The 21,567-nt window shown below is 33.9% G+C and overlaps 2 protein-coding genes across 2 annotated transcripts; one reads left to right on the top strand and one right to left on the bottom strand.

Annotated features, from left to right (window-relative positions):
- Positions 1–671: 671 nt before the first annotated feature.
- On the bottom strand, positions 672–6,945 carry LOC129914003 (uncharacterized). The gene is made up of 2 exons (XM_055993025.1): positions 6,740–6,945; positions 672–6,684 (listed from the first exon to the last, which is right to left on the bottom strand). Exon 2 carries the CDS (start codon positions 6,555–6,557, stop codon positions 1,026–1,028), a length of 5,532 nt encoding a protein of 1,843 aa, XP_055849000.1. The 5' UTR covers positions 6,558–6,684; positions 6,740–6,945; the 3' UTR covers positions 672–1,025.
- A 6,351-nt stretch (positions 6,946–13,296) lies between these two features.
- On the top strand, positions 13,297–21,112 carry LOC129914007 (uncharacterized). Its single transcript, XM_055993033.1, has 2 exons — positions 13,297–13,309; positions 19,439–21,112. The coding sequence occupies exon 2, from the start codon at positions 19,447–19,449 to the stop codon at positions 21,070–21,072; it is 1,626 nt and encodes a 541-aa protein (XP_055849008.1). The 5' UTR covers positions 13,297–13,309; positions 19,439–19,446; the 3' UTR covers positions 21,073–21,112.
- Positions 21,113–21,567: the final 455 nt, after the last annotated feature.

Genomic DNA, 21,567 nt, shown 5'->3' with positions numbered 1-21,567 from the left:
GTACCTATTATTTTTTTTTTTTCTAATTATGTGATTTTATCTTTAGGAAAGAATTTTGTTGTGAAGTCAATAACCCATAGTAATATACCTACCCGAATTAAGCGAAACCTCGATTTTAACAAAAAATAAAACTTACATCTCACTTCCAAATTAAAAAAGTTCTATCATTTTATAGGTGAACTGCTTCTATCTTAACCAATTGTTTAGAAGTTAGATGTAGGTATGTTATTTTACCATTGATGTTTTTGTTAAAATCGAGTTTTGCTAAACTCGGGTTATTGCCAAGAGCCAATGTGATTTTAAAAAGTTAATAAATTAACGTTAGTTATTTATTTTTCACATTGAATTTGACATCTATTTGTCGTATGTCGTAAACAAGTTTCGAATAAAACTTTGCTTATTTTTGTCGTATGTGTCATCAATTTGTCGTATGTGTTTGGCTAACAAATAGTTTCTGTGAAAACGTAACATACGACATCGGCATATTGGAGAAAATTGACTATTATTTGTTTCTGGATTGGAATATTGAAATAATTCTAACATAATTCAATAGACAAATATTTTCTGTATATGTCATGATATTTTTAAAAAAATTGACCGTACAGTTTTCGAGAAAAAAAAACTGAACTTTAATTGTGTTTTCCCAAAAGTAGCTGTTGCTGCGCTATATTGTTGATTCCAAAATCCAAATATAAAAATTTTACACAAAATTGGTGTAGATTTAATTTTATTTCTATAAAAAAAGTATACATGTAAGATATGAAATTAGATTTTAATTTTTTACTTACAATTTGGTATTTAATCTTAACAGCAACAAATTCAAAGCGCAAATGGAAAATGGAAGAATGATAAAGCAAAAAATGACTTTTTTTGTACTCCACGTTCTCTTTCTAAAGGAAAGAGACGGGAATATTTTTTTAAAATAAACTTAGACGATTATTATGATAGATGTGTTCAGTTTCCTGAACACATCATCATCTCTCCCTGACTCGATGACATTCCGGGGGCCGTCTGAGAACCATATCCTAGTTTGAAGACTTTAAATCGAGGACAGCGAGTCTGCCAATTGATCGTTTTGTTTTAACTGCTCCATTTGCAAGCTTAACATCTGCGATTCGTGTAATTCCATCAGGTCCTGGGTAGACCTTTACTACACGACCCAAGTGCCAGTTGGAACGTATTTCGTTTGGTTCAATAACGATGACGATATCGTTGTTCTCTATCGGTTTCGTCTCCTTAAACCATTTTGACCTCCTAGTAATTACGGGCAAGTATTCAGCATACCATCTCTTCGTAAGCTCAGACATTAAGTGAAGGGATCTCCGGCTGTACAGCTTGCTACAAAAATCGTTTTCGTAGAAAATACCGGGGGCCGTAATGTCTTGATCAGCTTCACCAAAGAGCATTAAGTTTGGAGTGAGTGGTTTCGGATCTTCTGGATCTACTGGGACGTGAGTAAGTGGACGCCTATTTATCTGACTTTGAGCCTCCATGAGAGCGTTCCGCAAGACATCCTCTCTTGGAACGAGACCCTTGAGCACAAAGTTGACACTCTTTTTTATCGACTGAATAAGCCGCTCCCAAGCTCCACCCATCCATGGCGAATAAGCTGGTATGAAGCGCCATAAAATACCTTGATATTTAGAAGAGTATTCGCAAAGAGAAGACTCCATCTCTTTGATGTCTTTTTCGAGTAAATTTTTGGTTCCAACGAAGTTGAGGCCGTTGTCGCTATAAAAATACTTCGTCACAACTCGATTTATGACGAAACGTCTAACAGCCATATAACACTGATCTAGGCTTAGATCATTTAATAGTTCTATCTGGACTGCTCTAAATGTGAGGCACGTGAATATCATACCGTAACGTTTTACAGTGCTGCGACCAACCTTTACAAATAAGGGACCAAAGCAATCCACCCCCACATGTGTAAACGGCCTGGAATCAAAAGCTAAGCGAGCTTCTGGGAGCTGACCCATCTGCGGCATGACGGCTTTGGCTTTAAGACGCTTGCACATAAAGCACCGACTTCTGACTCGCTCCACTGCTCCTCGAATACTGATGATCCAAGCACTTTCTCGTATGTCGGATATGACTGTGGCAGTTCCCATATGAAAGTTTCTCTCGTGATGATATTGAATAAAAAGGTCGACCAACGGATGGTTTTTAGGGAGAATTGCCGGATTTCGAGAAGCATATGAACGGTTGACCTTTTGCGCCCTGGACCTCATACGCAGCGTGCCATCTTCATCCAAAAAAGGAGATAAACAAAAAATTGAACTTGAAGCACTCACCTTGCCGTTTGTTCTCAAAGAAGTAAGCTCACTTAAGAAGGCTTCTTCCTGAATTTTTCTGAACATCCAGTTTTCTGCAAATCGGAACTCGTCAGGTGTGACACAGGGTTCTTTGGCGATGGTCTTCTTCTGAAGCAGGTGTTTAAAACGTAACAAAAATGCGATGGCTCTGACGGAGAAATTCCATTTAGCTTGAAATCTTGAAGAGAGCATGTCATATGCGCCATAACAACTTGATGGTTTAAGAATGTGATGTAAACTTTTCACTGATTTCTCTTCAACGTCGACTAGCTGAGACTCGGATTTAAACGGTACAACGGGCCACTTCTCAAAGGGAAGATTCAGAAAATCTGGACCTTTGAACCATCTCGTGTCTTGATTCCCCATTGGTGTTTCGAATCGTTTCGTGCCATCATCAGCAACATTGTCGTTAGATCTTATGTGAAACCATTGACGAGGAGAAGTGGTGTCTAGGATCTCACCTACTCTAGTGGCGACAAAAGCAGGCAACTTGTTTGTGCAATTTATCCAGCTAAGAACAGTCTTGGAATCGGAAAAGAACAGCGTCTCATCGATACGTATGCTGTGGGATTCCTTAATTGTAACGGCTAAACGAGTACCCAAAACTGCAGCTTGTAATTCCAATCGAGGGATAGATAATTGCTTTACAGGTGCCACCTTCGCCTTTGCCATGACGAGTGCAACTTCAACCTCTTCGTTGCGGGTAAAACGGAAATAAGCCACTGAGGCGAAAGCCTTTTCTGAAGCGTCAACAAATATTACAAGGCTCACCTGAGAATCATCTGGATTCCAAGAAACGTAACGACGGGATATCTTGAGGCGTTCGATGTGTATCAATTCCGTCACAAACTCCAGCCAAAGGTTTCGTAAACGAGGAGACACTGCTTCGTCCCAATCGAAACCTTCTCTCCAGACTTCTTGAAGTAAAATTCGTCCACGTATAATAAACAACGAAACAATTCCCAGTGGATCAAAAATCTTCATAACTGTTTTCAGCATCTGACGTTTTGTGATTACAGCACCCTCTACAAGCATTTCTTCCAAGACATCATCGTAAGCCAGTTTGTATGTGAAGTGATCAGATGATGGATGCCAATACATGCCTAAAACCTTTGAAACAAAGCTATCACTTTCATTAGGATTAATGCTTACCAACTCTGCATTGACGTTTCCGTTCGGCATGTTATTGAGAACTTCCAGGCTGTTTGATTGTAACCCAACAAGATCAAAATTCATCGAGTGACAGATTTGTATAGCATCGCTCGTGACGGAAATAGCCTCTTCGACCGTATTGTGGCTATTGAAATAGTCGTCCACATAGGTTCGTTTAGTTAACCCATCAACGGCCGCTGGAAACTCGTCTTTATAAAGATTGGCATGATGATTTTTGACGTATTGGGCGCATGATGGAGAACATCTGGGGCCAAACATCATCACCTGCATGATGTAAACTGTTGGTTCCCTGGTGCTGTCTCCATCTCTCCACAAGATCCTTTGACATTGCTGATCTTCGGTCTTGATACGGATTCTATGGAACATTTCGCGTACGTCTCCGTTTACAGCTATCCGACGTTCTCGAAATTTGAAGATGCCTGCATGTAGTGGAACTAAGTTGTCTGGGCCTTTCATCAAATGACTATTCAGCGAAATTCCGCTGACTTTCGCAGCCACGTCTGCAACGCATCTGGGCTTCGGAGGAGACTTGTTTGGATTGATGATGATGAAGGTAGGTGCGTACCAAACGCGCGGCCAATCCCGTTCTAAATCCTCCCTGGAAGCAACTCTTGCATACCCTTTGGAAATCAGCTCTCGAAAATGGTTATTTTGCCATTCGAGCAAATCAGGCTTCTTCTTGAGGGATTTCTCTAAACCAATTAAACGCTTGTAGGCCATGGAGTAGCTATCTGGCAATTTCACGTCATCCGAATCCCATAAAAGACCGATCTCGTACTGCCTGTCAACCAGTTTAAGAGAACTTTCCATTATCTCTAGGGATCGACTGGTTTCTCGACTTAGTACTTCACCCTTAGGAGGCATTACGCCAAAGTCTTCGGTAGTAAAGTGACGACGAACTAAATCGTGTAATTCAGGTTCTTCTCTTATAGCGTCATGAAACATTAATTGCATTGTAGGTTTCGCAGTCTGATGCACACTTGATACCTGCATCGAAGGAGCCGATTTCCCGTAGACAATCCATCCCAGGAGCGTCTTCAAAGCGTGAGGTTCCTCATCCTTCCCATAACGTTGGCCATGTCCAATTAAAAATTTGGCCTGGTCCAAACCAAGTAATATTTTTGGCTCAGCATTAACCAGACTACTAAGTGGGAGACCACGTAGGTGAGGGAACGCCTTCTGTAAAGCTTCGACATCGGTGGATTGACTAGCGAGACCTAAATGTTTGATTGTGTACACATTTTTCAAAACGTACCTTTTACGACCATTGACTGCGGACACAGCTAAAGAAGTTCGATGTGAATCTTCAAGCCGAGATACACCTTTGGTCCACTGTAAGGTGAGTTGTTCTGGATGACCATCCAATCCGAGCTCGTTAAAAAGTTCTTCTTCCACCATCGACAGCGACGACCCATCATCCAAGAATGCATAGGTATCCACGAACAAATCATCCTTACCATAGATGCGTATTGGAACGATTTTAAAAATTATATTCACATCAGCACTGACATGAGAAGAGTGGATGTGCGGTTGAGGCACGAATGGCGCAGCAGCAGAATTTAATACGTTGTTGTTTTCGTCTTCCGATAAATGCAGTAGCGGATGATGACGTCTGTTGCAGCCATTGACGCCACAACTTCTCTTCTTGGCGCAAACTTTCCAAAAATGCTTAGCGGGATCCAAGCATGAAAAACAAACGTGATGCTCCTTAACAAACGCCTGCCTTTGAACCGGGGGCAAAGCCAAAAACTCTTCACACTTCATCAAGGTATGATGTTTCTGGCACTTGCAACACAAACCGGATGACGCAGACGAGTGAACTAAAACTCGAGAAGATTTCGATGTACTAGCTGATTGTGATTTTTTCTGGGCAGTGAAATTAGACGTTTTCGCAAGTTCGGGCGGTAAATCAATCAGCTTTCCGGTCAAAAACTCTGCAAAATGCTCAAATGTCACATCAGATGTTGATATTGATTTTGTCCTCTGCCATTCTTGGTAGAGTCCCGGACCTAACCTCGAAGCAAGATTGGTCAGAACATATCCGTTCCTGAGATCCCCTTCTCTATTCATGGACTTAATATCGGCAACAAACCCGTTCAATTTCACCGCCCAAACACGCAAATTGGGATCTGCCCTTGATGATAACTTGGGTAAATTTAATAAATCTGTGGTGAGGTCGTGCACCAGCACATCATAGCGACCAAACATTGTCCTTAGAGAATCCATAATGGCGTTAGCATCAGCTGAATATTTGAGGCGATCACTTACAAGCTGATATGCTTCAACCTTTAACGCCTTGCGTAAACGAGCCACGTTCTCTTTTGATGAATAACGACCTTCAATAGTCGTGGACTTAAATACTTCTTCGAAGTAGGGCCACTCTCTTTTGTTCTCACCCGAAAAACTGGGCAGCTCCTGAACATTACTACGATTCAAAATCGTAAGTAGGGATGCCATATCCTGGTCTCGAAAAGATGGTTCAAATGAGCGTTCGTGTTGATGAGGCGTGGAGTGGTTTGTAGTTGATGGGACTTGTTTTTGGCTTGGAATCTCCTTAGACTTTGCTATAGAACTGTTCAACAACGCTTGATGATTAGCTTGTATTTGCTTAATAATTTGAAGCTTTGCTAATTTAGTTGCTGCTACAGCTGGTTCAGAGACGGAAGGGAATTGTTCCTTAACCTTCGAAACTTCGAGCAACTTTTTTGCTTCAGCAAGCTCAGCACGCAACTCCAACAACTCTTTGTCACGATCAGCAACTGCAGCCTGTGCAACAGCAGCAGCTTCCACGATCATGTTGATATCCTCTTCACTTGGTAAATCGGCAGCGTCAGCTACAGACAAAGAACCTCGATGACCGGTTTGATCACGTGATTCGATGTCATCCTCTCGAAAAACGCAGTCTTCCTCCTCACAAAACCATGGTGTAATTGTGTCGAAGTTGTCAGGATCGAATCCGTGACAAATAAAATGCCACCAACGCTTGCATTTATCGCAAGACACCATTTGTTCATCATCCGGGAGAAGACAACCTTTTAAAGCACAACTGTGCAAATTCTTGTCGGCCATATCAAAGCAGGGAACACGACAAATTTGCAATCAAATTAAATAAAATAATGTTGCTGCGCTATATTGTTGATTCCAAAATCCAAATATAAAAATTTTACACAAAATTGGTGTAGATTTAATTTTATTTCTATAAAAAAAGTATACATGTAAGATATGAAATTAGATTTTAATTTTTTACTTACAATTTGGTATTTAATCTTAACAGCAACAAATTCAAAGCGCAAATGGAAAATGGAAGAATGATAAAGCAAAAAATGACTTTTTTTGTACTCCACGTTCTCTTTCTAAAGGAAAGAGACGGGAATATTTTTTTAAAATAAACTTAGACGATTATTATGATAGATGTGTTCAGTTTCCTGAACACATCATCATCTCTCCCTGACTCGATGACAGTAGCCGAATGTAACATACGACATTATTTTGTTGAGGCGACGCACAGTGTGCAATTTTCGCAATCTAGCTGTACTTTAATGAAAAATATATGTCTCCCATATCCAACAAAATTGGTATCATATGAAAGGTAAAACCTCAGACAATAGAATGGCAAAAAAAAACAACAAGAAAATAATCAAATTTACCGTTCCACAGAATCAAAAACATTAGCTTGGTTCAAGAGAAAAAAAATTTAAAGCTCATTGCTTTTCTTGTGTCACTTTGATAACAGCGTGGTTAAGTAAAATAATAGTTGTTTAAATTAAATTTATTTTTTTTATTTTAAGTACCTAACATTTAAGAAATATTTAAGGTAAGTACCTAAATTTTTTTGTGCACTAAAAAATAAAAAAAAAATAAAAAATCATTTGTGTGAAGACCTAAACAGTGTCGTTTTTTTTGTGTTGTTTAACATTGTAAAGCGTTTTAAAAATGTATCCTCGTGTATCCGTCCTGTTTTTGGGCTTAAAATCTCCGTTGATGTATTCTGTGTTAGAATTCGTTTACTTAATATTTTTTTTTTTGTTCAGGTACATAGGTCAAAAACCAATTTTTTGATATTTTGAAAAATCGTACATCACATTTTTACAAATTGAAAATGACTTTTTTAGATTCTTGTTGGCAAAATAAAAGAAAAAGATTAAATAAAATTTTTCGATATTTTGCTTCGTTTTCGAAATAGAGACAGTTTAAGAACCAACTCCCAAAATCGTTTGCTCGATGTCGGCTCTTCCTCACCCATTGTGGTACATTTTGAACTCGTATACCACAAATTGGACATATAGTTAGATATATACAGCCCTATCGGCAATCTCACGTGAGAAATTTCCCCGAAAGTAGGTTTTCTCTCCCGGGAATTTTTCTCCTTATCGGCAATCTCCATCGGAATTTCGTTTTCGGGAAAGAAGTACAGCCAACTTAACAAAACAAAAAAAACCTTCGAACACATATCTTCGAAAATTTTGACAACTCTAATTTGATTGTATTTAGTGCACAAAAACAATTAAAATGTTTAATAGTCAATATTTATATAATTTTTTTCTTTGGTGTTGATTTGTGGATTTTTATTCAATATTTTTTTTTAATTTTTTGCCCAACTTATTACTTTGTTTGTTTCTTCAGATGGACATGTAATTAGTTTTGTGTTTGTTATTTTAATTAAAGAATCAATCAATAAAAGCTGCGTTCCTTTGGAAATATTTATCTACTTTTTATTACTTAAAACTACTTTGCTATACTGAAAAAGTAGTTCAAAGCAGCTTTAAGTACTAAAAAGTAGATAAATATTTCCAAAGGAACGCAGCTAAAGTTTCTTAAGCTTTGTTTTTTTTGACATGATAAACAAATAACTGTAATAAATTGAGGCATTCCACATAATTTGATCATTTCTTCGACCAAAGCAGCAAACTAATGCTCTCGGAATGGTCTCCTTTAGTTCCATGCTTTTTTTTAAGGTTTTCTTATATTTTATTTTTGTCTACTATTTTGCGTTATCCAGTTGCAATATCATTTGCTTTTTGTTGGATTAAGGAAGTAAATAATTTAATATTTTTAAAAGAATATTTTGAAAGAAAAACAAGTACATTTTGGCTTCAAAATATCTGTTCCCCATAAAAAATATGATAGAAATACTTCGGGGGAGAAACTTCATTCCCGATAGGTATTTTTGTGTGGGAATTTTTTCCTAGGAAATTTTTCCATTCAAAAAGTATTGCCGATACCGATTTTTCGGAATAGAGAAATTTTTCCAGGGAAATTGTATTGCCGATAGGGCTGATAATTTTGAAAATCAATAAAACCCTTGTAGAAATACATTACTTAATATAATTAAGCTGGTTTGCAGCAAAAAAATTAACTGTACTTGGAATTAGAATTAAGTACCGCTAGATTGGCAAAATTGCACACTGTGCGACGGTATCTAAAATGTTTCATTTCGTCCGAAAATATTTAACAGCAAGTGTATTAATTTAACCACTCAAATATAGTCCCACTCATTCACCGCCATCACTTTCTCTTTCAACACGTGTTTAAGTTTGTCACTCAAATTATGAGTGCCTTCGTTTCGATGTTTACAAACAAAGAGCATTCTATCTCACTTTTTATTTTCTATCCTTTCTTGTCTCTCTCGCATTAATAGAATAAAATAACAAAACAAGTGTTTATTTTTTTCTTGATTTGTGTTGGCATCCAAGTTGTCACGAATCTTTTAATTGTTTTTTGAATCGATTGTTTTTGTTTGACAACATCACTATAACTACCATTTAAAGAAATCAATAAGTATTTCGTTTATCTAAATAGTATCTATGGACACAAATTATCAGCCCTATTCTGCTAATTGATTCACGTGGATCGAAAGATTTCCTTTCTTTATCACATCAAATTGGCTTTGAAAAACCCTTAACTTTCTTAGGCAAAACGTTGTTTCCGTCTATTTTAACAATTCTAAGGAAGAAAAAATTGCTTAAATGTTATTTCAACCCCCATTTAAACGCTTCTTATTTAAGAGTTTCACGTGAATCGAATAGCAGAATAGGGCCGTATAATTTGTTTTATTAAAAAAAATATCCATGGGAAAAAGTTTGTTTATTTTCATTCATGGGAAAGAATACAACTAGAGAGAAAAAGAATTAGATAGAGACAGACAGAGACAACTCTTTGCAAGTATCTAAAATGTCATTCACATTCTTCGGATACATCCACAAGAAAATTGAGTTGCGCATTTGAGTTTTCAATTCAATTCAAAGTAGGGATGGGCTTAACTGCTACTTTTGGATAACTGTTACTACCTGTTATTGCTACTTTCCAATAACAGGTATAAATACCTGTTACTGAAATAACAGTTAGTAATACAATTTTCACTAAAGAACGATAGTGCAATCTTATTATTTTGAGAATGATATTTAATAAGAGCAGAAAATTATTGAAGTTATACTTCTTTTGCGGCGGTGAGCTATGAAAATTTACTTTTTGACAAGAATGTCAAAGGGATTATGACGCGATCACCATCTCAGAGGCTGACAATTGGGCAGCAGGGCTGTCGTTTCACCTTTAGAGTTAGCAGTACTTTAGTATTTAAAAATGTAGTATGCCGCAGTACGGCAAAAAAAAAACACAACACGTGGCAAGTTGCATCTGGCATGTGGCATGAAACATGGTGCAAGTGCATGTTGCATGTGTCAAGTAGCACGAGGAATGTGGCATTCAGTATGCAACATGTGGAAGTGTATGTGGTATGTGGCAAATTGCATGTATCAAGTTGCGTGTGGCAAGTTGCATGTGGCAATTTGCATTTGGCAAGTTGGATGTGGCAAATTGTGTGTGGCAAGTTGCATATGGTAATTATTCAATGGTGAGAAGTATAACTTCAATCGCGTGTACATAGTACACACAGGCTTTTTCTGAAATTGTGGCAATTTAAGTAGTTATAAAATGCGTATCTTATGCAAAATATAACTAAAACCTGAAATTGTTTTTTTTCTGTAATTATAATGAAACCATTAATTATGGATAACCAAAATTACAGGTATAGAAATATTTCTTACAGTAACAGGTATTGGGGAAAAAGGCGAAATTTTGGTATTAATTTTACATTTTCTCATTTTTCGTATGTAAAATTATACCAAAAATAACAGGTATAGAAATATTTCTTACAGTAACAGGTATTGGGGAAAACGACGAAATTTTGGTATTAATTTTACACTTTCTCATTTTTCGTATGTAAAATTATACCAAAAATAACAGGTATAGAAATATTTCTTACAGTAACAGGTATTGGGGAAAACGACGAAATTTTGGTATTAATTTTACACTTTCTCATTTTTCGTATGTAAAATTATAGCAAAAATAACAGGTATAGAAATATTTCTTACAGTTACAGGTATTGGGGAAAACGACGAAATTTTGGTATTAATTTTACACTTTCTCATTTTTCGTATGTAAAATTATAGCAAAAATAACAGGTATAGAAATATTTCCTTCAGTAACAGGTATTGGGGAAAACGACGAAATTTTGGTATTAATTTTAAATTTTGTCATTTTTCGTATGTAAAATTATATCAAAAATAACAGGTATAGAAATATTTCTTACAGTAACAGGTATTGGGGAGAACGACGAAATTATTAAAGAGATTTGATTAGTATTATGCTTTAAAAAAGTGATGAATGACTTACATATTTGGTATAGTCAAGTTTTTTGACTCTTCTCGTCTTCCGACTGTTTACTATTTACTATATCTTCTTGACATCATTTTCAAAGAAACAAGATTATCGCTCTTAGGTTTTCTTTATCAATAAATATGAATCCTAGGGTAAATAAAATATACAAAATGAAAAATTACAACAATCCTGGTTTGTTGTTTAAAGTGCTTATCTTTTTTGAGAAATTTGGCGAAGCTCTTTTAAAAAAGTTCATCTTCTTATTGGTTGCTTAGGTGCTGAATGCTGTTGCTGACAAACGGTAAAATAACGATACTTTTTAATTGCTCTAATTTGACAGAAATAAAGGCGGGATCAACAAAATTGGGCTCTTTTTGAGACTGTCTTTTTCTTTTCTCTTTCTAATTTCTAAGTTGGTGAAAAAACAAACCAAGATCATAAAATAGCTGCGTTCCTTTGGAAACATTTATTGAACTACTTTTTCAATACAGTAAAAGTAGCTGAAAGCAACTTTAAGTACTAGCAGAGAGCAGTTTATTATATAAGCAGTAAATTCCCACAAAGGAACGCCGGTAATAATTGAGGAGTGACTTTTCAAAACCGGATACAAACACTTTTTGTCATTTCTGAAATCTGATATATCAAAAAATCGAAAAAAAAAAGAACTAAATGATAAATTGTTATTTTTCATACGATTTTCAGATTTTGCCTGTCGTTTGTGTTAACTTGGTGATTAAACTAAGCAAAGCATTTGAATGTAAAGAAGAGATCTACATACTTAGTTTTAAAAAGTGGAAAGTGATTTTATCCCCTTTTGAAAAGTCACTCCTCAATTATGAACTAAATTCTTGATTAAAGCCAAGTATGCAGAACGAACTAAATTTAAGCTAGCATACAAAATTCTCTCCAAAATTAAGCCGCGTTTAAATGTTTTTCAGAATATTAGCAGAGTTGTGTTTGGCTTAAGCTTTAAGCCTAGTACGCAGCTGAAGCGAAAAAAATTTTGAAGTCTCCAATCTTAAAAGCGAACACGTTAACGAAAAAATACCATCGGGTAATAGAGCAAATTAAGAATAATAAAAATACAAATAAAAAAATTCAAGAAAAACATCAGAAAATAAGTTTTAGAGCAAAAAAAAAAATTATTATAAGTTCCTTGATAATTTTGAGTAAGTAGATAATTTTGATCCGAGTAACAGGTATTATATGAGCATTTGTGTTTTTAACAGATTATTCGCCTGAACTAAAAGTATCAAAGATGAATTTTATCAAAAGTAACAGGTATTATAAATTCTTCGATAATTTTGAGTAAGGAGATCATTTTGATCCGAATAACAGGTATTATAGGAGCGTTTGTGTTTTTAACAGATTATTTGCCTGAACTGAAAGTATCAAAGATGAATTTTATCAAAAGTAACATGTATTATAAATTCCTTGATAATTTTGAGTAAGGAGATCATTTTGATCCGAATAACAGGTATTATAGGAGCGTTTGTGTTTTTAACAGATTATTCGCCTGAACGGAAAGTATCAAAGATGAATTTTATCAAAAGTAACAGGTATTATAAATTCCTTGATAATTTTGAGTAAGGAGATCATTTTGATCTGAATAACAGGTATTATAGGAGCGTTTGTGTTTTTAACAGATTATTCGCCTGAACGGAAAGTATCAAAGATGAATTTTATCAAAAGTAACAGGTATTATAAATTCCTTGATAATTTTGACTAAGCAGATAATTTTGATCCGAGTAACAGGTATTACAGATTATTACCGATAAAATTAATTTTTTGTGTAGGATAAGAGAAAGTTGTTTAGATAATTAGTAGGTATTTTTCATTTTATTAACCTTCTTATTACCGAAAATTTTCTTGGATTGCAAAAAAAAATAATTTAATTTAAATTTATTTAGATACTGAAAATATTAACTTATATTTCAGTAACAGGTATTTTCCCTGATGAGTAGCAAGTTGTTATTGCTACTTTCCAATACCTGTTATTCAATACCTGTTACTGAAATATCGGCCCATCCCTAATTCAAAGTTGTTTTTCATTTCATCAAACGTCTCGGATATTTTTTATTTTGTTGTCATAAAAAAACTTGGCGGAAGATTGATTCTTTTAATTAAACTAATAACTTGAATAAGAAACCAATTTCAGTAAAACGGTAAGTTTCCCTTTGTTTCGAAAAGATACAAAAGCGAAAAATATTCAAACTAAAATTCTCATAAGAAAAATTGTGTACCTCTTCGTGAAAAAAAAAAGAATACAAAAAAATCCAACTAGAACCAAATTGAATTCATTTTGTGTTCATAAAAATATTGTTGTGCAAGTTATTTGTTGTTAAATATATCTGCTCCAGTTTCTTTTTGTTTTGTCAAGGTCGCCAAAAATTTAGATAGTTTTTTTTTTGTTTATTTACAACTTGTAGGATTAACTTAAATCTGCATTCGCTTATCATTTTTAGTTTTTGTTGGATTCTTGTTTATTTATTTTTTATTGGAATTTCCTTTCAAAATTATAGGGTAAATTATTGAATGTTTGGTAAATTCTTCTTAGGGAAATTTTTTAACGAAATATTCGACTGAAAAAACTTAAAAATTACTTAATCACGCCTAGTTAAGATTATGGTTAAAGTAAAAAAAAATGTATCGTTTTAAAACTAAAAGGGCATAGGAAGCCCTCTGATTTGTTTTATACAAAATATTTAGTTTTGGAAAAAAAAATTGGAAAGCAACTGACGCTTTAAGAAACTATTACACTGGTCAACAAAGTTTAACTTTTTTTTTGCCACAAGAACCAAAATATACTTTTCTAGTAGTTTTTGGGGTTCTGAATCCGAATCTGAAGTCAGAAAAATTTGATTGGCCTCCGTTTTTGAAATATTACCGTTATAAAATGCTAAAAAACGTCATTTTGGCTGTTTTCGAGGTTCTGTTTTTATGTGAGGTAATTCATTACAAACAAATTTGTAACGGTTATTATAAGAACATAATATATTCTTCTTTCAAAAACTGTTTAAATTTTCCCGATATCTCTTTTATTGCTCGAGATATCTTAAGTTTCATTTAATAAGCCAAAGAGAAACTAAACTTAATCTAAAGTTCAAGTCACTGGTCACAGAATTTTTGCCACAAAAACCAAAATATACTTTTCTGAATGTTTTTGAATTGCTGAACTCAAATCTGCAATCGGAAAAATTCTATTGGCCTCCGTTCTTGAAATATAACCGTTATAAAAAAACCCTTTTTTTTGCATTTTATAACGGTAATATTTCAAGAACGAAGGCTAATAGAATTTTTCTGATTGTGGATTCGAGTTCAGCATCCCAAAAACCTTCAGAAAAGTATATTTTGATTCTTGTGGCAAAAATGGTTTAATTTGGTTGGTTGGTGTTGTTTCTGATTCAAAGACCACTATACTTAAATTTTAAATATGTCGGGCAGTAAAAAAGATATCGGAAGGATTTAAACATTTTTTGAAAGAATAAAACTTGCTCTTAACCTCGAAAACAGCCAAAATTACGTTTTTGACATTTTCTAACGGTAATATTTCAAAAACGAAGGCCAATCAAATTTTTCTGACTTCAGATTCGGATTCAGCACCCCAAAAAATACTAGAAAAGTATATTTTGGTTCTTGTGGCAAAAACCTTGTTGACCAGTGTTATCAACACTATAAAACTAATATTTATATTAAATATAAATTTTAAATAAATTAATTACATTTAAAAATTTACTGACCCATTTTCGTGAATAACATTGCAAAACATAAATACCCATAGTGTTTTTGCACTCCGTTGAACAGTTTCCGAAAAAGCCAGTATAGTTCAATCAATGAGGAAGAATCCGAAAAAAGTTGTGACGTCAGCTAAGTTTGGATGCAGTATTGAAGGGCTACCTTCGTAGATTTTCAAAAAGAGGCCAAAAAAGGATTTTGATAAAAAAAGAGGCTCCAATAAAAAAATGTGAAAATAGAATAGTGAAGTACGACAGTCACACGAAATACCTCATATGCGCCATTCCCGAATCACAACACAAACAATTTCTTAAAATTAAAATTGTATGAACATAATAAGAATAATATAAAAATATTACCTGTGTAATATTTCTTCAAGAAACAACACAAAATTTATCAAAAATAATCTTATAAAAATCAAATCAGCGCTAAGCAACAGTAGCGTATATTTTTTTACAATTGAGTCGTTATTTTGCATGATTTTCAAAAAAATGTCAATTTTTTTAATCAAACGTACATAATTTTAAAAAAGAGGAAAAAGAGGAACCAAAATATCAAAAAGAGGGATTTTTTGACAGTTTTATAAAAGTGGAGAGAAAGTGGATTGGGTGAAAAAAGAGGCAAAACGCCTCTTTGGAGGCGAAAAGGTAGCCCTATGAGAAGGGGTTTATCCTGAGTATAAATCTCAGTTTGCGTATTGATTGGTCTTGTGGGGCGTCCGCCATTTTGAAATACCTCGAGAACGACTGGTCGTGGTCCGACAGAAAATTTGCAAGGACTTTTTAGATATATAATATAAATATCTTTCTTTTCTTTAGTACATCATTTTTATCTAGGAGTTAAGGCTTGGCCACACCGGAGGGTATGCGGTATAGCGGTAACGATATTTGTACTAAAAAAATTCCACACCTGAACGTTGATGTGTCAGTTTGGAATTTTTTTCATACAAGTACCCTCACCGCTACCCGTACCGCTACCGCATACCCTCCAGTGTGGCCAAGCCTTTATACTTTTCGAGTTACAGTACCGCTAATAGTACATTTTTTGATATCTTAAATATTTTAAACAACCCTTACAGTTAAGTGGGAAATAACTGAAAATGAGATACTTTGCGCTCCATTTTTAAAGTTGTGTTTTTCATGAGACTTCACTTCTTTATGGAATGTAACTACAGTTATTTGGTTATTTCCTGATTCTTTTGTTAAAAATTTAATACAAATTTTACATTGATCAGGCAAATAGTTTTGGATTAAGAAGTAGCGAAGCGTATTTGTAAAGACTTTGTTCTAATGGTCCCCAAAATTTTGAACGCGTTTTTCTATAAAGAGTGTTTTCAAAGTCGGCTAAGAAAATGTCTCCGAAACGGCTGGACTACGTACATGTAATGGGTACCTAGAAGTGTTACCATTAAATAATTACAAACAGAAGTAGACACCAGGGTTCGGACTTCAGTTTCAAAATTTCGAAGCAAATTTGAAAAAAAAGTGAAGTAGATCCCAAATTTCGGAAGTAGATTTCAAAATTAAACTTTCAGAACATTTATTTACAAAAATTTATTCTAAAAAATAATTTTTCAACAAAATTATTTTTCTTTACTTTTTTTATTATGATCTTTTCCAAAAAACCTTTCTCATTTCTAATTCAGCATAATCTAACAAATTATTGATCAGGAATTCTCCAAAATCAGTCAAAATTACTTTGATAAACTTTATTTATATCTTGAATTCGAAGAATAATTGACCTCCATTCATCATTTGAGATTTCAGTTGAGCTTTATTTCTCAATGCCTCGACCAGATTTAAAATTGAAGTTAAATCCCTTTCTCTAAATTTATTATTTGAAAAATATTTTTCAATCAAGAAATAGAAGTAGATCCTGAAAAAGAGAAGTAGGGAAGTAGATTTTATTTTTTTCCCAAAATCGAAGTAAATCTACTTCGATCGAAGTAAAGTCCGAACCCTGGTAGATACCTTGCTAAACGGCTGCTATTTTAAATAACTTGATTCTCTGTAACAAAATCTCTCTCACTTACATCTAGATGCTTAATTAATTTTGTTAACACTTCAAACTCATATTATTTTTAATAAGCTGTTATAATAAGAATAATCAACAAGGTATCAACTAGATTGAAACAAAATCAATAAAACGGTTGCAGTAGCAATTGAAATAGATAAAAAAGAAAATATTTACATCTGTCTATTCAGATAAAAAAAAAAACACACACAAATCCCTATGTTTAAAAACAAGTTTCATTTAATTGAATTATCGATATAGAGAAGTGATGTACATTGAACTTCATTTATTAAAGTTTTTTTGATGATTCAAAGAAGTGACCAAAAAGATATTGAAGGAGTGACTCTTCAAAAAGGGATGAAAAAGAAAATAACAGAGAGCAAAAGTGTATCATATTTTCCATAAGAATTCATATTTTAACACGTTTTTAAAGTTCGATTTTCTGGGCTCTGCTTTGCTTAAACTTAAAAAGCGTTAACCCATGATACAAAAACAAATGCTTGCGTGCTCCTAGGCTCTATTTTATCTCGTAGTGTGATTTACACTTATTTTACTACTTTGATTTATAATTTTCTTACTAAGAGTGGCCAGCGCTTTGAAGGGGCGCTAGAATCGATTGTGGACTCGGGCCTTTACCAACAAGTTTTGATGTATATTTTCTTGAAATAATTTTTGACAATAGCAGCCTTAGATTTTTATATATTTTTTGAAACTCGGCTTTATCTTCATTCAGTTTTGAATTACAACGAGGGTCGAACGAATTTCAATGTCACTAATAAGGATTCTTAACAATTATTTTTCAGTGTAAAATATGTACATTTTATCGTTGAATCGTTTTGCGTTGAATTTCGATTTAAAAAATACATTTTCAACATGTTTGTCAGTAGCAAGCTAACAGATTGTATAGTTTAAAGATTACAAACAATCTTCTAACCGATATTCGTTCAACTGGGGTTTGTAAAAATGTTGTTACATATAGAGACAGCTTTTAAACGTTAGCAAAAACCAATTCTTAAATTAAAATTCAAAATTAAATAAAAATCCCCAATCTGAATTGTACTGTGCTTTGAGTAAACAAAAACAAGCTGACAAATTAAATGACAACTTACATATAATTAAATACATAAACCTTAAGTTCAAGCTTAACTTCTCTAATTAACATGTAGATGCTTAATTGATTTTGTTAACACCTTATGCTTATATTATTTTTAATAAGATTGTTATAATTAAAATAATAAACAAGTTAACAACTAGAGTGCAGCAAAATCAATTAAACAGTAGTAGTCGCATTTGTAGTGGCTAGACTACAAAATGTTTGTTTGTTTGTTTTTTTTGTTCTGCTAAAAAAGGCTATACAATTTTAAAACAAGTTTCAACTTATTATATGTATATATTTCAATTGCAACTTACTTCGTACAGAAGGGTCTCCAGTTTGATATTTTTTTTTTATTATTTAGGTATTTAATTTATTTGAAGTATTTCAACAGACGGTTTGGTTTCCTAAGGAGTCTGCGACTTCGGTTTCACTAAACTCGACCAGGGACCCAGGAGAGTGTTAGTTTTTTTTATCTTGCTTACTTATTTTCGCTTCCTCACACATTCCCAAAAACATATGCAGTTGACGGCGTAAGAGCTTTTCAAAGATGATTTATTGAACAATTTGGAGTTTATATTCCAAACAGTGGAGAAGATTAAAATCTTGTTTTCCTTTGGCTTTTTTGGTCGCAATGATTGTAGCAATGGAACAATTAAGCAAACATTGGCTTTTCCCGACATTTTGACAGGGGAAATTTATTATATCAAAATAAAAACAAAAAATTTATTAACAATTATTATGAAACAACTTTTCAGCAATATTGTAAACTTAGTTTGAAAGTTTTTTCTCGAAATTGTATTTTCTTGGATGATGCAATCTCTTGGAATTTTAAGGAGGTTTCTAACTCTGGATTTTCATAACGAGTTCCTCTCTACTATACCTTTTAATCAAAATGTGTTTTTTCCTCCTTGGCAAAAGCTTTATATACCTTATAAAGCTTTTATCCATCTTATTCCTCGGCTCGTTTTTCAAGTGAATGAAACCTATTCCAAAAAAAATCCGTTTTTAATTCCTTCCCGTTTACATACATAGAAAATCTTACTATCTATTACATCGCGAAAACTTTTTTCCATTCAAACTTTTGACTGTTTGTTTCAAACAATTTTATCTTCGACTTTGAGCTATATTTTATATAAAGAAATTTTGCAACATTACCAAATGACGAAGATAAAATTTCGACTTGTCGTCGTCTCGAACTATTTTAAATCAGGCATAAGACTGCTAATCAAGTAAATTGTTTTGATAACGATAGCAGCTTTAGATTTTCTTACTTATGTTAAAACTAACATCCATCTTCTTTGAGTATTGAGTTATTAATTAAAACCGGAAAGTATGCCCAACTCATTAAGTTATGATTTAAACATTTTTGCGTTCAAAAGATCATTTCCTTTGCATAGGGCTTTTTTTGTAAAAAATGTACCTGCTAAAATAAAAAAACCTTTTCTTCCAGATCCCACCATGAATGATTCAATGTATGCCAATCTGCCACCGGAAATATTAATCAATATATTTCAATACTTGGACTTTTACGATCTTCAAGCCGTCAAGTTATCATGCAAGCAATGGCTTGCTGTAACCTTACTGCCAGAATTTGAGAAAAATGGAGTTTTTAAAATTACAAATGACATACTGGACAGTAATCATCCTGCTGCCGAAGTAATAATGAACAAACAAATTACGAATTTATACTTAAAAGGTGTTTTTATCGGAGAAGCTGACGAATTGTTTCAGCATCTTGGTACATCACTCAAAGCACTAACTCTTAAACTAGTACCAATTGATACTGCCTTGCCTATGACTATGAAGTATTTTCCTCATTTGCGTTACTTAAAAGTTAGCCATATCAAAATGGCTTCATTGGTTGGACATATTGACTGGCTTATTAGTGGAAAGCTGACTGAGATGAACAAATTGATTTTGACTTCAAATGACTCGATTGTCAACAAATATTTGTTGGACAGTGTTGAAAATGCTGAGTCCTTAAAGGCTCTTACTATTGAATTTGTCTACAGAGATGAAACTAATATCCTACAAGTCTTAGCAAAGCACTCGAAATCTTTGATTGAATTAGACCTGCGTTATTATGAGGGAACTCCTTTAAGTGCATCCAAATGGGGTGATGTATTTGAGAAATTGAAACTAACCGAATTGAGTTTGCAGGGAAATTTCCATCCCGATATTGTTACCCGGGCCATAGAAACTCAAAAATCACTTCGAGCGTTAGACCTTAAAGGATCTGTTGCCGTCGATGACAATTATCTATTTAAAATCGGAAGAAAGCTTCCATTGCTGGAAAGGCTCATTTTGGAATATTGCGGACGTATTACCAATCGAGGTGTCAATCAATTGGCAACCCTGTCGCATTTGAAGAACCTTGATCTCACAGGATGCAATAAACTGACATCACTTAGTATTCATGGTATAATTGGAAGGACTCCAAATTGGTCCCTGATGGAATTGCATCTTCAGGATGTCAATATCGACGAATCAGATGTTTGCTTTTGTGCGAATAATTTACCAAATCTAAGGATATTTAACTTGAGTGGATGCGGCAAAGCAGTCACCGACAAAGCGATACAGGAAATATTTGAATTCCAGAGAAAACTGAGGGCTCTAAGAATCGACAATTGCAAATTAACTGACAATGGAATATTAGGCCTTGCCACTGGAAATTCCATACAGAATTTGGAAAATCTCGAAACTCTCAATTTAAGATCTTGTAAAGAGCTTACAGATTTAACGTTAACCGGTGGTCTAAAGATTCCACAGTTAAAAACCCTTGACATATCCGATTGTGAGAAGTTGACTGTTCTAGGACTACAAGGATTGATTCGAAATTGTCCCACAATTGAAGTTATATCAATAAGCAGTGGCAAAGGTTTGGGTTATGAGGCTGTACAAATTTTGACAAGTGGATTGGGCAGGCTAAGATTACTGAATGTTGAAAATTGTCGCGATCTGTCGCAAGTTAGCGCTGCTGGTTGGATGCAAACTAAATTTCGGCCAATTACAAATGAGGTCACTTTGAGAAGAGAGAATCAATCTTTGCTGGATCGGTTGAAGCAACGGGAAGCTGTTGTTTAGATTTCAAGTGTTGTCAAGTAGTGCTTCGTGCAATAGTTTTTTTTTTTAATGACAAATGTTTAAGTTTATTTTTGGTTTTTATTAGAATTAGATTTAATTACTATTTATCTCATTAATGTATGTATGTTTTTATGTTTGTAAAACTGTACATGTGTATGTATGTATGTTAAAAATAAAATAAAATGTGTTATCACTGAGTGAAATAAAAAGACATTTTTGATGTAATAAATTTAATGTTTCGTTTTTTATTCATGACCAGCTGGTTCTTTACTAGCAATTTTCAATGGAACGGATCTACTACGAAATCAATGCAATTCACATCTACTCGGGTAGAATACCATTTAGTTGATCTAGTAGTGTGTTCATGATCATCTACTCATGAGATATTTACCACCTCCAAAAGCTTTTATTTGAAGAAACATCTTTGTTACTACGCTATTAATTGCGCTTATTAGGATCTAAGAGATTTGAACATATAATAGTAGTAGTAGTAGA

The sequence above is a fragment of the Episyrphus balteatus genome, chromosome 3, assembly GCF_945859705.1.
Source record: "Episyrphus balteatus chromosome 3, idEpiBalt1.1, whole genome shotgun sequence".
NCBI lineage: Eukaryota > Metazoa > Arthropoda > Insecta > Diptera > Syrphidae > Episyrphus > Episyrphus balteatus.
The sequence above is the reverse complement of the archived record's forward strand: the minus strand, read 5'-3'. Positions and strand labels throughout refer to the sequence as shown.

Excerpts from the sequence above, each read along its gene's own strand:
- LOC129914003 (XM_055993025.1), bottom strand. The coding sequence starts at position 6,557 with ATGGCCGACAAGAATTTGCACAGTTGTGCTTTAAAAGGTTGTCTTCTC.
- LOC129914007 (XM_055993033.1), top strand. The coding sequence starts at position 19,447 with ATGAATGATTCAATGTATGCCAATCTGCCACCGGAAATATTAATCAAT.